This window comes from Prinia subflava, chromosome 5, assembly GCF_021018805.1.
Source record: "Prinia subflava isolate CZ2003 ecotype Zambia chromosome 5, Cam_Psub_1.2, whole genome shotgun sequence".
NCBI lineage: Eukaryota > Metazoa > Chordata > Aves > Passeriformes > Cisticolidae > Prinia > Prinia subflava.
The window spans coordinates 27,595,881-27,612,006 of record NC_086251.1 but is presented as its reverse complement, the minus strand read 5'-3'; the positions used below and the strand labels follow the sequence as shown (position 1 = coordinate 27,612,006).

The following is a 16,126-nucleotide window of genomic DNA, read 5'->3' as shown; positions in this document are numbered from 1 at the left end:
ACTGGATACTAAAGTTTGGTAGTATGGTTTGGTGTTTTTAGCCATGTGATGTAAAGTTGCTGATTGATGCATTAGAAAACAGGTATTTTGTATTTGAGTCCTAAATAGTAATTTCTACAGCTTGGATTCTCTACTAAAACATTGTCTATGCTTTGTTGGAGAATGTGAAACAACATAATTCCTGTTATGAGTATGACAAAACAAATAGTGTAAGTTTCTATTTTAGCTCCCTGAACTGTGCCCTTGCAGAGATAGAGTTTATGCTCAAAAAAAAAAAAAAAAGTTCTGTTTGATTTAAGGCAGGGAAGAAAAAATATGTTAACTAATTTATTTTTGAAGCCTCTTCTTTGTGGAATATATATCTTTGAGCTGAAATAGATTGCCTTGTCTTCATGTTGTTTTTACTAAAAATAATACCTAGATGTTCTGTGCTCTAGTTGGATCTTATTTTCAGTGCATTAGAAAACTGGTAATTTTAAACTAAAAGAATAAGGAAAAATGGAACCAAAATTTTGGAAGCAGAACCCTTGTATGAAAATGTTAGTTCGAGAATCCTTTGAACTTTCCTTTCTGAAAAAAAATTAAGTTATCTGCATACTTATCAAAGAACTTGTGCATATTCATCCTCTTAAAATGTATGTTTCCTCAATGAGTTAGATAATATCAGAATAAAAGTTTTCTGAGATGTCCTGCTAATCTCTGTAAACTTGTAACACGTGTTCTGTGCATTAAAGTAAAGCTGCCTTTTGCATTTCGTGTTTATGTTGAATGGCACCTACTTGAAATCAGTATGTTCCCAGCATTTTAAATATTTACTTTTAAAGTCCCACTTTTTCTAGCTGCTTTGACAGGCAGCTGGTATTGTTGTCTTATGCTGGACAGATTATTGCTGTGCATGAACAAAGTATTTTACTATTCTTTTTAACTGGAATGCTGGATCAAGTTAGTCCGTGCTACTGATAGTGTCTGTTCCTTCGTAATTGGTTGCTTAACGTTCATAAATATTAATATTCCTTTTCACTGATTAATGTATAAATCTAAATATAGTATTGAAATTTAGGCAATCACTTTTGCACTAAAAGATCAGCTTGTCAATCAGTGCAGTTAAAGTACAGCTGCTTTTTATAATATTGCCTTGTGCAAGCTGTTAGTTTGAAAAGACTTCAGAATTCCAAGAGAGCTGTGCTTAGAAGGTAGATCAAAAATTGTCAGGGAAACAACAGCTACTGAATTGATGTATGGAATAAACCCCTGTAATGATAAAGAAATTGTGTCATAGTGATGAGAAATCTCATTTGATGCTTGATCTGCAGGAGAAAAGTGAATTGAGAGTGTTAACTTTTTTCTCCCTTATTTTCTTGTACACTTCCTTCTCCGTCATTCCTGTTATTATTTGTAGTATTCATAAATGGAATGTGTTTGTAAAAGACAAAATTGGATATGGATATATTTGCTATATCAATGACATATTTTGCGTATTTGATAGCAGTATTTGTAGGCAGATATAATTTCTCAACCTCTGACCTTTTGGCATGATGCTTATTTAAAGGGTCTGGAAAAAGCTACAAACTGTCCTTTTTACATGTAGGATACATTTGCATGTTTGGTTGAAATTCACATTTGGGATACATGGGAAGTAATCTTAGTCTGATCCCACAGAGGAGGATGTTTCCCACGCAAGACAAGAAGTTGTTTCCTAATGGTTTACTCTCAAGTGGTATTGGGAAGCAGTGCTTCTGTCACACTTCCGAAGAGTCAAATAACGATGACAAATTACTGCTTTTGTTATACACCATAAATCAAATGTGGCGGACAAAATGGTTTCTGTGTCTGCTCTTCTGACAAAACTACTAACACTTGAGAAACACAGCTTTGCAATTCCTCCTGCCTCCCTTTTTCTTCCTCTTTCATGCAGTTTGAGAATTGTCCTAATCCTTAAAAAGGTGACTGTTACATGTGTGATTGAAGTAGGAAAAGAGGTGGGTCTGGTGCAGATTAGAGATATATAAAAAGTATAAAAAAGAAAGTATAAAAAGAAAGTATAAAAACAGAGATAGTAGACAATGTGTATCTTCGACATACACTCTTCACTAGTGTCAGGTTCTTGAGTGCCACCTTTTCCTGCTGTTTCCAATACCTGAGAATCCCTGCCAACGTGGTGTGGGTGTGCAGTGAGAACTCCCTTAGCTCATACTGGTCACTGTTTTGGGGGGTTTTATTTCAGAGCCATGTGTATCTCCACATGGGCCATGTGGTGAACTGGCTGTTTCTTTGGCAAACTTTAATTAAAAATGAGAAAATTACCAAGAAACCCATTGAAAGAATCTACTAAGGTCACTAATATAAATATTTAAAAGCTGAGCAATTTCAGAATTTGGATTTTAGATGAAGCTCTAACTTGCTCCAAATGTGAAGGTGTTTTTTTTCCTAAAATCAGTAATTTAAGTTTGTAGTCCAAAAATATTTCCCAGTGGGATAGTGTCAGTTGGAGTAGAGTGTATTCAGCCATCTTCCTCTGGGTTTTCTTTGCATTAGCTTATGGCATGTGGGCCCCTGTGAGTAGGGTGTGAGTGCCTGGGGGGCTCTGCAGAGCTGACTGATAGTATTGTTTTGGTTACATGGTCATGTTTCTTCTTTAACTGTGTTATTTCATGGCTTCTGCCTCTTTCAGTACTCTATTTCAAATTTACTCTTCAGTGGAATCAAATCTGGAAAATAACCTTTCTCTAGAGCTTACTAGTAGCAGAAATTAGAAGATAATAGAGATTGACAAAGAAATAAGGTTTTTCCTTGCAAAGCATTTGAATCACACAGTGATTGAGGCAGCTCTGCAGGTCGTTCTGTTCAAACTCCTTGCTCCAGCAGGGTCACCTAGAACAGGTTTCCCAGGACCGTGCCCAGCTGGCTTTTGAATGTGTCGAAGGATGGCATTTCCACAGCCTTTAAGGGCTGCCTATGCCAGGCCTGGGCGGAAAGCTGCAGTGTGAGCTTCATCTCCGCTTGCAACTGTCTTGCACATCAATTTGGCATTTCTAGAATTCCAGCTAATCCTGTCAATAAAAACAAAAAGCCTATCAATTTATCAATTCATATTTTTTTATATCTTTATCAATTGAGCACTTGACAAGTGTGAGCACAGGTGAGGGAGTAAGTGAGCAGAGGGAAACTGGGACTTCTCAAACTGTTGAGTTTCAATATATGGGCACAAGGGGACAAAACTGGCATTGAAGAGTCAAATTTAATCTAGGGGGTGTTTTATTTGGCAGATTTTGTATTGTTGATAGTCTGGTATGTAATTTGATACTTTTGAACATAATATAGTAAAAAAAATTGATGAAAGGAAGAAATTACTTCTCCTAGGAGGCACAGAGGGTATGGGATAGGTCTGAAGTTTAGCCTGATACAGCTTTTAGAAATAAGAAAAATGATGTTCTTGTTTCTCTTGTGAGTATAATGGGTATTTCCTGGGTGATGTACAGGCTGAGCATATATTTCAGTGTGCTTACCAAAAGGCAGACAGACTGTTTGAGGAAGTTCTCTTGCTTCCCTTGTTCCCTCTCCTTTCCTACTTCCTGTCCTCTCTTAGAACAACATTGAAATAGAATTAAGAGCTTTGCACAAGAATGCTTGAAATGCTTGTGAGTTTGACTGTGTGAGAACCCATTTTACACATCTGGCAGATTTTCAGGGAAGCTTAGCCCTGTGTTTCTTAAAGCTGTGACGTGCTCTGGACCAACAACACAGAAGCTAAACTTGCATCATCTCTTGGGAACAGGGGTTATTAACATAGAAGGGTACAGACTGGGATTCTCTTGTGCTCTGTAAACAGAGTGTGCCAAGGGGCCACATCCCACCCTCTCATGTTTAAAAAATACAGTAACCAAATTGGAAGGGGAATTTGATGAAGCCATAATGCAGTATAGGTAAGATAAAACAAAAACAAGTTATGGGAGGAAACATGTTTAAGCAGAAACACTAAATTATGAAGTTTAATTATGATAAGAGTAATTCATTTCCACTCATCTTAATTTGGATGCATAAAAAAATAAACACATGATCAAGTAATTTAGTTTCCAGCTACCTCTTACAATTGGATATCTTTCTCAGAGCCATCATCTGTGTGTGATTTTTTTTTCAGTGTTATTATGCAAGTATCTGATAAATTTGGATTTAATTTTTAGTTCTTTTTTTTACAATATAGCATCTTTATGCCCTGGGTAAACATTGCTTTTATTTAATAAAAATGCTGCTAGGTAGTTGAAAAATTTGATTAAGTTAATTAAAATAAAAAGGTAGACATTTAATTTGTTTTCTTTCTTTTTGTTCCTTAGATCTGAGTATGTGAAAATAAATACATATCTATATATTTGAGTGCATGTATGTATATGTATATGTATGTATATATATATGTATACAGATTGCATATATACTACATATGTGGGTATGCTACAGCTTTTATGACCAATACAGTAATTTCAGTGGTGCTTACTGCTCAGGAAAAAAAAGCATATTTATTTGCTAGCATTGGAATTAAAATAACTGGTTCCTTTCACTTCATGAATGAGTCTTCATTTTCAGATAATAATGGATAGGTTTGAATGCTCTGTAATTCAAGAAATCTGATAAGACTGATCAAGCTGCTACATTTACAAAATAAGAATATTCTAATATGATTGTGGATGAATCTGCTGTTCTGCTTGACCACATTATCCATGGCTTGTCTTTTCCATGAGCTTCTGCAATGCATTTTCACCATGATAAGTAGAGTAATGGGCTACCTAAGGGTAATGCTGAGGAAGATTAACCAAAATATGAATAAAAGATTGAGGATTTTTTGCTTTTCATATAAGAAGTTAAATAGTCTACTTCTTTGAGCCTTCTTTCAGTCTGAACCCTTTGGTGAACTGCTTTGCTCATTCCCTACTTGGTGGCCTGGAGAAAATTCCCTTTAGAGCTATTTATGAAGTTACATATGTGTTTTTTTCTTGCACTCATCTTGAATCTTCTGTGCAGTTTTGGGCACAGAATATAAGTTTTGGGCACCACAATATAAGAAGGATACAAAGCTATTAGAGAGCATCCAGAGGAGGGCAGCAAGGATGGCGAAGGGCCTAGAAGGGGAAGTCGTGTGAGGAGTGGCTGAGGTCACTTGATCTGTTCAGCCTGGAGGAGACTGAGGGGAGACCTCACTGCAGGCTGCAACTTCCTTGAGAGGGGAGGAGGAAGGGCAGGCACTGATATCTACTCTGTGGTGAGCAGTGACAAGACCTGAGGGAACAGCCTGGAGTTGCATCAGGAGGGATTTGGGTTGGATATTAGGAAAAGGTTTTTCACCCAAACGGTGGTTGGGCACTGGAGCAGGATTCCTGGAGAAGTGGAAGTGGCTCCAGTCTTGCCAGAGTTCAAGAAGCATTTGGACAATGTTCTTAGGCACATGGTGCTGTTCTTGGGGCTGTCCTGTTTTGGACTTAATGACACTTGTGAGCCCCTTCCAACTTAGGATGTTCCACGATACTTGGACATTAACCAAGGTTGTGTTTGAAAGGATGTTGTCTTTAGGAGCCTTGTCTTGCAATGGGGAAAACCAAGACTTATTTCTAAATAATGAGAATAATATAAAAGAAAGAATACTCAGACTTGAAAGACAAGTAGGACAATTGGAAAAAACTGTTTGGAGAAGTAAAGAAGTTGGAAGTAAAATTATGGCCTAAGAACCACAAGTCAAAACACAAGTACTTTCATTAATTGTCTTGCTAAAATGAAATTGTGTTTTAGTCTGGTTTCCCAATGACCATAAGCTTGTATGATCATTTGGGCTTCTTTCTTCCTCAGTAGCTCGTGGCCTCCGAGGCCAAGTTCAGCAAGGCTTTTAGAAGACCATTAAAGTTGGTACATGTTTTGTGACTGTCAGCAGGCAAAGGAATGAATCCCAAACTTTTCCCATCTGTGGCATTTCTTTCCATTTGTTGGCAGCTGAGCAGACATCAAGCTTTGTATATTGGTTGGCCTGCTGGGAAGAGTGTAGTTGAAAATGAATTAGTGCATGGGTTTCTCTATCGTAACATAGCAGTTGCCAGCTCTTGCCTTAGAGTGTTTTAGTAGAGACTTCAAAGGAACAGAGGTTACTGTGGTGGAAAAGAACAGAGAAATCATTGGAAATCCGTGATTTTTTGGATTTTGTTGCTCAAAGAACTGGCTTTTGATGTAGGAAAGTCTTCTGAATTCACACTAGAAGTGTGTAACCCTATTTTCTTATTTTTACTTATTTGTTTATCGATGGGTGTACTTTTTGTTGCAGTGGTGTGATGAAAGATTCGACTTCCAATCCACATTTTTACAGTGGCTGGCAAAACATGTGCCAAATATTTACTCAGCTGAAATGGACCCCCTGGTGGAGGAACAAGAGGAAATGGTCCAGGCAGGAATATTATACCCCCTGGAATGTTACTTGTTTGGGGAGGACCCAGATATATTCCTGGAGAAACTACAACAGAGTGGAACCTCCCAGCTCTGTGGGAAGGTATTCAAAGGAGGGGAGACAACATACTCCTGCAGGTAAGAGTGAGGGTGTGTTATTTAGCACCTGTCATCTACATTTTGCATAGAATAAAACAGCATTTAAATTAAAAAGTGACCATATTTTAAGGAAAAAGGCAATATATAGAAACATAGGATAAAATGGAATTAGATTGCCCATGAGTGTAATTCCATATTTTCAGATATTTACGTGCATGAATGAAATTGTACAAGTTAAATTTCAAAGTATATATTCCTAGCTCATATAGAAAGGATTTTTTTTCAAATTTTAACTTCTAACTGTTTTAAAAGTTAGAAACACAACCTAGTAGAAGCAAAAGTTTTATCAGCAAACTGACTACTGACTGATTTTGGAAGCAATAATAAAGGTTAATTCAGAGTCCTCCCCGGTTTTCCTAGCTCCTTATTCTTAGCAAAACCAGAAAAAATTTTGCTGAGCAGGTTTTGACACTGGAAATTATTGAGCATTTTTTGTACAGAATTTGGTATAACAAATTTGAGTACATGGTTCAAACTTAACAAGTCTGGTTACTCCGTGTCACAGAAAGATGATGAAAGTCAGTATGTTTATGATTTGAATCTGTTGTTAATCTCAATTTTTCTTTTTTTCAGAGTGACATATTCTTTTGTGCATGAAAATTTCAGGTGTTTGTTTTAGAAAGTTTTCCACTTACCATTTTTGTTGCAGAGACTGTGCAGTTGATCCAACTTGTGTGCTCTGTATTGACTGCTTCCAGAACAGCATTCACAAGAACCACCGGTACAAGGTAAGAAAATCTTGTTTTAAGAAATTGTACTTGTAGCTTTAGAGAAGTTCTTTTACGGCTATAATAAACTGCATATAAACCATTAGTAATTTTATTATTAAAAATATAAAGTCTGAGATTTGTGAATTACTTTGTCTCTTGTATTACTAGCTATGTAAAGCTCCTTCTAAGAACAGCAAATTGCTAATTGAAGAAACAAAAGAGAAAGGAGTGTTTATTAATGCATACAGTGTTATTCTCTTTGGCAATTTCATGGAAGTGTAGGTCAGAGCAAAGATCTGTGACTGAAAATGCCAGTTGTGTCCTAAGTGCCAGTCAGTACTGTTGGGATATAAGTGAGGTGAAAACACAGGGAAAACAGACAGTAATGATTGCAGAGCATTTGGAACCACAGCTGGGCTGAGAAGCTGTTGTCATTTCCCTGTTTTTCAGTAAATTCTTCAGGCAGAACAGCAGTTATGGAAATAGGTAGTCGGATGGGAGCAGATTTATAGCATTTTTATCTAAAGAATACAGGATGTGCTCTTTATAGATTCACTGAATAATCTGTGTTGGAAGAGACCTAAGGCAGTCACCTAGTCCAGTCTCCTGCTCGAAGCGTGTCTAATTAGATCAGGTTATTTTAAAATGTTTTGGGTAAATAACAGATTTCTGAATGTCTTTTTATTGGTCAGAGATATTTTAGAATTATTTCAAGGTTGGGGATTTGGAGGAAGCTAAGGATAATTGTTTTTGCCTGACTTTTGTCTGAACTTTTAGCCAAAATGGAGGGTCAGAATTTGTACTGTTCTGAAAGTGCAGTGCAAAGTTAAAGTTACGAAAGTGTATTTAGATCATGTAATCTTTTCTTTGGTTAGAAGTAGAGGTAGTACTAAATGTCTGTTTAATATGGACATTGTTTAAAATATTATTTTCTAACTTGAAGTAATTTTAAAGAAGGCATTGAACAAGAAGACTTTGCTATAATTTTGTGGATAAACGCAGAAATATTTTGCCATTTATGAAACACTCATCAGTCATAGGCTTTTTCACTTAGTTTCAAGTTAAATTTATTTAGGACTTGCATATCTTTCTGTAGCAGCAGCTCTATTTCCTTCTTTATTTTCTGCTCTAAAAGTTTATCTTTTACCCCCCTTCTCCTCTGGTAAGTTTCTTTTTATCTAAAAAAAGAAAAAAAAAGTTGTGGTAAGGCACTGCATTGCTTATGCAGTGACTTTTCTATTTTTAAGTATGTGTTTATACTTGCCTTTGATTTAAATAATGCACATTGCTATTTTCCTCTTGCTTTTTATGGGCATATTTCATGACTGAAATATGTGGTTTTTCCAGATGCATAACTCTACTGGAGGTGGATTTTGTGACTGTGGGGATACAGAGGCATGGAAGGCTGGACCACTATGTACTAAACACGAGCCTGGAGCATCAAGTTCTCCAAAAGAAGTAAGAATATTGCTTAAAGTGAAATTAATAAATATTGTAAATGCTACCTTCTTCTTTTCAAAAGTGCTTATTCCTCTATATGAATGTATGTGTATTGTATAACTCATGTAACAGGTTCAGTCAAGTTGAATCAGGATTTCCTTGATCAAGGGTTTGGGATCAAACATATACATTAGACACCCTTTGGTTTTTTTGCTTTTTGTTTGGAGACAGTTTCATCTACCTGTTTTGTGCACTTGAGTCTTTCTTTGGAATTAAAATTGCAGTCTCTTGTTCTTTACTTTGCTAAATATATTACACAGTTCTTATTTACAAACGATTGGTTTCCCAGCTGTTAGCAAATGTTTAGAAGTTTGATTTTAATATTTTCTCTTTTCTACTGTGCTGCATTAGTGAACAGTTGCATTTTTCAGTTACTTCTGGTGCATCATCTGTCACTACGACTAAAAAATATTTTTCTACACCTTGAAACAAACCTCTTATGCTAGGATGTCTTACGGTTATTCTAGCTTGTAAAGGAACATATTAAGAAGAAATATGCCATCTTAAGAAGAATTCTTAAAGAGAATGTAGGTAAATCAGCTGCTTCAGGTAAAATTTGGGGTCTTTTCAGAGTCCTTCATTCTGAGATAATAAGAAAAACCTCAGCATTTGTTATTGCAAGCAGACCCCTAATCCCTGGTGCTTTTTTAGCAAATGTACAATTATTTATGTTATCAAAAAGTCAAATAGAAAAGGAATAAAAGCACTGGTCTTACAGAAAAATGAGACAAAGTTTTCCTTCACCTTTTCATCCTTCTTTTTGAAGGAAGTTAATAGATCTCAGAGATAAAAATGATTGAAGCTGCAATGAGGAGTAACTTTTTTACCACTTAGAGCTTGTTACTTAGTCTACACTGAAAACTTTTACTATCTATGGGAATACAGAAAGCTATTAAACAGCTTTTTTGAATGCAAGGTTAAAAAAAAGGAAGCGAACACATTTGATTAGACCTTTCATAGTCTAGTCCTAGATAAACCATGGATGCATAAAGAAAGGTATATGAAACTGTTGGAATACTACCGAGAGCCCTTGGGATGAAGTAACTTTGAAAAGAAGAAATTAGGTGAGGTTAATTTGCTTGAAAATCGTGGAAAAGGATAATTTCCTGGTTATAGTGGAAGAGCATATATATAATTTACAGTATATGTATACATATTTTAGTATAATTTCCTATTCTATTAATAAGGTACTTTACCAACTCCCTTTAAATTTTTTTTCAGGTTCTTTTCCATATTAATATTATCTCATGTTTTGCAGAACTCTGAATGTCAGTTGAATGAAGAAATTATGGAGCATTCTAGGAGAGTGTTTCCCTCTGTGATAAAATACATGGTAGATATGCTGATCTGGGAGGAAGAGAAGGAACTGCCTGTGGAGCTCACCATTAGGTAGGGGGTATTTCCAGCTTTCTTTTCAATGCATTAGCAACTTTAGAATTTTGGATTATAATGTTGCCTGAGTATTCTCACACTATGCAGACATTAGTGCTGAAATCCCTGTAAACATCATTATGGCATGTTTGCCCTAGACTTATGTAGAGAAAATATGTTGATTCTTCATGGCAAAAGTAGAGTGTGACTGTCCTCCATCAGTCACTGAAGGGAAGTGCTCCTGAGCCAGCCTGATCATAGTGGAGCAGCAGGTCTTAGTGCACAGGGGGGGAAATGCTGGAGTGAAGAGACCCACCAGGTGCCATTGGCTGTCTTGGGAGACACTGATGGGGTGCTAAGGGGCAGGGGGCAGAACTGACCTGGCAGATTCTCCACAGCGCTTGAGAGAGAGATGTGACAAACCTTTCAGGGAGGTCTGTTGCAATAGTACAAGGGCTAAGGGTTTGGAAACTCAAGGAGGGTAGATTTAGAATAAATACAAGAAAGAATTTTTTACAAAGAGGGCAGTGAAACACGGGAACTGGTTGCCCAGAGAGTTGGTGGGTGTAGCATCCCTGGAAACATTCAGTGTCAGGTTGGATGGGGCTCTGAGCTACCTGATCAAGTTGAAGATGCCTCTGCTCATTGAAGGGGGGCTGGACTAGATGAACTTTAAATGTCTCTTCCAACTCAAACCATTCCATGATTCTATGAAAATGGAAGAAGGCTGTGTATCACATTACAAAAAATGGGTTCATAAAATAGCAGAGAAAGGAAATTATAAGGGAATATCAAATAACTTCGAAACTTCTCTTTTGTACTTGGTACATTATTTCTATGGCTTTTTCTGGCATAGATGGTGGGGGGGTGTCACTAGCATGAGGAATATGCTTGATTTACTTGAATAACTTCTATTGTGTTTGACATTCTTCTTGAGCTATCGATTAAACTGTATTCAATAGGACAGTATTCACAGTTTTACTTATCTGTACATGTTACCTTCTTCCCAGCAGAGAGAAGGCAGACAGCTACTACTGTGTGCTTTTCAATGATGAACACCATTCTTACGATCACGTCATCTACAGCCTGCAGAGGGCACTTGGCTGTGAGCTTGGTGAAGCCCAGTTGCATACAACTGCCATAGATAAAGAGGTAGTGCATTTGGGATATCAGAGAGAGTCACCTTCTAATCATTAGGAGTTATTACTACAGTCACTTAGTTACAGAATCTTTGTTTCTGGTTGCTGGAGCTTGAGGAGAGAGCAACTCTTAGTCAACACTTGTTTCTCAGGTGTGGAGAACTTCTTTAGGAAGCACATATCTCTAGTTATACTTTGCTATATCATGTACTTTGTGCCAGGAGGAAAGTTGATCTGGTTTGTATGTAAAGTATTCTGCAGAAATCTCTCTCATGTGTTTTAATGTATACATGAATTTTCCTTGTTTAATCATAAGTTAGATAGTTGTTGTGTTGTTAATTTGGATAGCTTTTTTCCTACAGATAATTGTTCAGTTTCATTTGCTTCTACATGTTTAATAGCACTGTGAGTGATGTTGGGCCCTGTTTTTCTATTATGTGTAAAAAACATAGTAAGGATCAGACTTGTGATGTTTTGGGTTTGCTTTATATTGGTCTCATGCTCGATATTTTCTTGAACAGGGTCGTAGAGCTGTTAAGGCAGGACATTATGCCTCTTGTCAGGAAGCAAAAGAAGAAATTAAGGTAACTTCCTAAAGTATTCTTCACAAAAAACACCCCATACCAACCTAATTAGTATTAATACTGAGGACTTACTTGTCTGCTGTACAGTGTTTAGCTCAGTACTTCCATGGTTTTATAACTTGTCTGTGAACTTTTTGGAGTTGAATTTACACCATCACGTTTGAGATACATACCTTCAGAAATAAATCATCAAACTGTTTTCTTCATTTTGCTTGGGAGAGATGGTGGGTAGTGAAAATAAATAAAGAAACAAATGTTATTTTGTTTCATATGTACTAACATTTACCTGACTCCTAGAGGCATTCTGAAAATGTTTCTCAGCGACCGCTTCACGTGGAGGTTCTGCATGCTGACGTTATGGCGCACCAGAAGTTTGCCTTGCGCCTTGGTTCTTGGCTGAACAAGCTCATGAGCTATTCAAGTAAGCACTACTGGGTTTTGTTACTGGCATTTTGTTAATGCCAGTATTTGAATTAAGCAGTGTTATATATGATATTCTGTCAATTAAAATACTTGGATGTTCTTTCTAATTAGAAAATTAATAATTCAGTAGCATGGGTGCTGGTATCTGTTAGTGAGGTTATGAATAGCAGTACTTTTCTGTTCCTTCTTGTTGAAATAAGTGTTTTTGTTTCCCTGATGGAGCACTATCTCAAAGTTTTATTATTCTCAGCATCACACGCACTCAGTGTGTGACTCCTTAAACACTTAAACTCCTTAAACACTTAAACCTCAATGCTGGTGGAAAGCCACAGAACATCTCTATCAGTGAAAAGATACATTCACTGCTTATATTAATTCCTGCTTCAAATTTGATAGCTGTGATTCATTACAAAGTGTCAGTAAAACTAGCAAATTAAAATCTTACTAAATTTTTTTTCCAGTAGTGGAAAGTCTGTTTCAAGCTTTCAAACATTGTTCTGGTGTTTGATGGTGCTTACGGTTTTAAAGTTTTCTAAATCAATGTACTTTTGATTTGTTATTTTTTTTTCATACCTGTGTCTTGCCACACTAAAGCTATCGTAAAATTTCTCCACACAGTACAAATATGCTTAGATAAATTAGCTCTACTTACTTTTTACCCTCCTTCTTGGTAGGTAAATCTGGTGGTCTGCTTTAGCCCCTTTGTAAACTTAGTTAACAGAGTGGATTTCTTCTCATTTTTCCTGAATGCTTGCTGATCTTTCGCTTGAAATACACAGATCAGAACTGTACCTTTCTTGTAATTCTTTAGAGTGTTTACAAATCTTAGCATTCTGTTCTTTTCAAGTTTGTATTTATTTTGCCAGTGGTATTTTCTTGCTGTTCTGAATTCCTCACACAGTTCTTTCAATCAGTACAAATTTTTGAGTGTGGATTATTTCAAAGTTTTGAGTGAAAGTTTGATTTTTATCCAGGTAAGTTAACAGATACTTTTATGTTTTAGGAGAATCTTTAAGGACAAAGACTGAAGTCAAACATTCCTGTCCTTCTTCTGGATTACATACACATAGGCTTTTTGAGCCTGATGTTCTGTACTCAGCTGGAACATCTTTATGATCTTGTGGTTCCTGTTCTTTTCATGATTTTGTTTCAAGTGGCAGAACATGAATCAATAAGCATTTAATAATGTTAATTTTCAGGTTGTGGGGAATTTGGTTCATGACTCGTTGCCTTTTCAGATTAGCAACATAAGGCCTCATTTTGAAACATTAAAAACCCATGGTTGACTGTGATATGTTGATCCCCAAAACTACTTCAAGTACTGTGTTTACAGATAGGTGCAAGAAAATATAAAAAGATTTCTGAAATTCTACAAAAGACTGACTTTCAAGGCCTGAAGCAGTGACCAGCAGAGACTTGCCTAGACTGTGCATTTCTGTGCAGACACAGTAAAGGCTTCTTCTGGATCTGCTTTGGAAAGCTGTCTAAATTATTTTCATTTTAAAATACTCTTCTGCATCACAGATTTTATTAAATTAGATAGGCAAAAATAATAGGAAGAAATTAGTAAGGTAAAGGGTTTGTGGGAGTATATTCATTGAGAAAAAATGTTAAAGGTAATCCTTACTAAAGTGCCTTTTCTTTTAAGTACAGAATTGTGTAATTCTATTTTTCTTGTGTCATATAATTTAATTATTGAAACATTCTTGTACAAATGAGTAGTTTCATCCTTTCAGGTGACTTCCGCCAGATCTTTTGTCAAATATGTCTCAAAGAAGAAGCTGGATCTGAAAACCCCTGCTTTATAAGCAAGTTGATGCTGTGGGATGCAAGACTTCATAAAGGTTTGTGTAACCATGTTGCTATAAAATAAAGATTTGTTGAATTAATTTTTCATGTGTATAACAGATAAATGAAGTGCTATGTGTGTAGAATTACATTTCTTCACGGTTTTTATACAGCCTCAATTTTTACAGCTGAGCTAATTTATATCTGGGATATATATTTGCCACCTCAATTTGTCCTGCTTTATGTATCTCGAAAAATCTTTTTACAAAATGCAACCTGACACTGAGTGACTTGATGCTTACTCTGTGTTTTAAATACATACCAATAAATGTCAACACCCCCCCCCAAATTAATAACTTTGTTCATATATTTCATAACCATTTCAAGGCTTTTAATGATTTTTAATTATAATTTATTAATTGGTTCCGTCTTTTCCCCCCACAAAAAGCTGCATCTTAGTACAACAAAGTGATATGAATTGTATTGGCTCTTTGCAGGGGCAAGGAAGGTTCTTCATGAACTTATCTTCAGTAGTTTTTTCATGGAAATGGAATACAAAAAACTTTTTGCTGTTGAATTTGTGAAGGTAAATGGTTTAGTTTTTATGCTATGAATTTGTACTAGCTTTATTAAATTTCCCCCCAAAGTGAAAACTGTTTCAATATAAATAATGAATTTTAAACAAGCAGAGCTTCAATAACTGGCTCAGCCTTTATAGAGTGCAGTCAATTAATTCCCGTGTCACCGGTTTGTTCCTTAGACTCCTGTAGGGATTTGCTCATTTGAATGCCATATTGTTAATATTCTGTGTATCTTTTGAAATGCCAGGTGAACTGCAACTGAAATTGGCCTTTCTTTTTGAAAATTACTAATTAAGAAATGTAGAAAACATGTAACAAAGTTTTTGTTTTAGAGTGAGACTTTTTAATTCTGATAAAGGTGATTGATACTTCTTGATTTTCTCTGGACTGAAACAAAGCAAACAAAGACTTCATCTTTTACGGACAGTTGTTGAACAACTATCCATGCAGTTCACTGCAGGGAGAAGACTTGTTTTATAAGAAGTTAATGATGTTACTATTTTTGGTGCAGATATTTAATTTTTTTTCAGATATTTAATATTTTTTCAGGGGAATATTGATTGTAGAAGAAAAAAAAAGTTGGTTCCAGTCTGGCAGATCAGTTAAATTTGTGCTTATCTTCAGTATTAAGGTAGTGGGGCCATATTGAATTGCTTTGATGCATCGAGGACATTGTGCTATTTCTGTTGGAACTGCATCTGTTAGGTGGGAGAAGCACATTGAGATGTAATTCGTGTGAATAAAAAAAAGTAAACATTTGTATTAACATTTGTTTAATGTCCCCAATACTCTCTTTTTCTAGTATTACAAGGCATTGCAAAAGGAATACATCAGTGATGATCATGACAGAGTTCTCTCTGTGACAGCACTCTCAGTTCAGATGTTCACTGTACCTACTCTGGTATGTGCAGCCTGTCTCTGCTAGAGGTGTAAAATAAGTTTGAGAACTGCTAGCAATGCCATCTTTGCAGATTGTTGTATTTGGCAGGGAGTCTTTATGCATTGCTGAGTTGAACGTGAATGATTTTGAGATTTGTTACAGCCAATATGAAAGCAGGAACTTGAGTTGATTTGAAAATTCATTACAGAACATAGAGGGAATGCAAATAAGTGTGTTCCTGGCATACTGTATTCTGCATTAACTTTGTATTTATTTACTGCTCACATTTACCTGTCTATGTGACTTTAAAAACAGAGCAAAGGGGTAAAAAACAATTAAATGTCTTCTTGTGGGGGTGAAATACGGGATGGAAGTATACCTATAAATTTTAAAGGTTATATGTTTCTTGGCTGAAGTGCTAATGTAAAAATTCTTTTCTACATGATCTTTCTAGAAAAAAACAGCAAATCCATTATATAGATGCTGTCAGAATTAAACATACAAAGTTGATCGTAGTTGTATTCCTACTCAATAAATGCTGTGGGGGTTTTTTATCTTGGGCTCTTTGCAAAAT

General features: G+C 36.0%; 1 protein-coding gene across 4 annotated transcripts in view; it reads left to right on the top strand.

Annotated features, from left to right (window-relative positions):
* The window catches only part of UBR1 (ubiquitin protein ligase E3 component n-recognin 1), a 58,886-nt gene that overhangs the window by 5,272 nt on the left and 37,488 nt on the right, over positions 1–16,126 (top strand). For 2 of the 4 annotated variants that reach the window (XM_063398625.1, XM_063398623.1), the window contains exons 2-11: positions 6,299–6,555; positions 7,226–7,304; positions 8,634–8,744; positions 10,045–10,175; positions 11,171–11,309; positions 11,818–11,880; positions 12,178–12,301; positions 14,040–14,147; positions 14,589–14,677; positions 15,475–15,573. In XM_063398625.1, the coding sequence (XP_063254695.1) occupies positions 6,299–6,555; positions 7,226–7,304; positions 8,634–8,744; positions 10,045–10,175; positions 11,171–11,309; positions 11,818–11,880; positions 12,178–12,301; positions 14,040–14,147; positions 14,589–14,677; positions 15,475–15,573 (1,200 nt within the window). Of the gene's footprint in view, positions 1–6,298; positions 6,556–7,225; positions 7,305–8,633; positions 8,745–10,044; positions 10,176–11,167; positions 11,310–11,817; positions 11,881–12,177; positions 12,302–14,039; positions 14,148–14,588; positions 14,678–15,474; positions 15,574–16,126 lie in introns of all 4 variants that reach the window. The other 2 variants (XM_063398624.1, XM_063398622.1) reach the window with 1 other exon arrangement.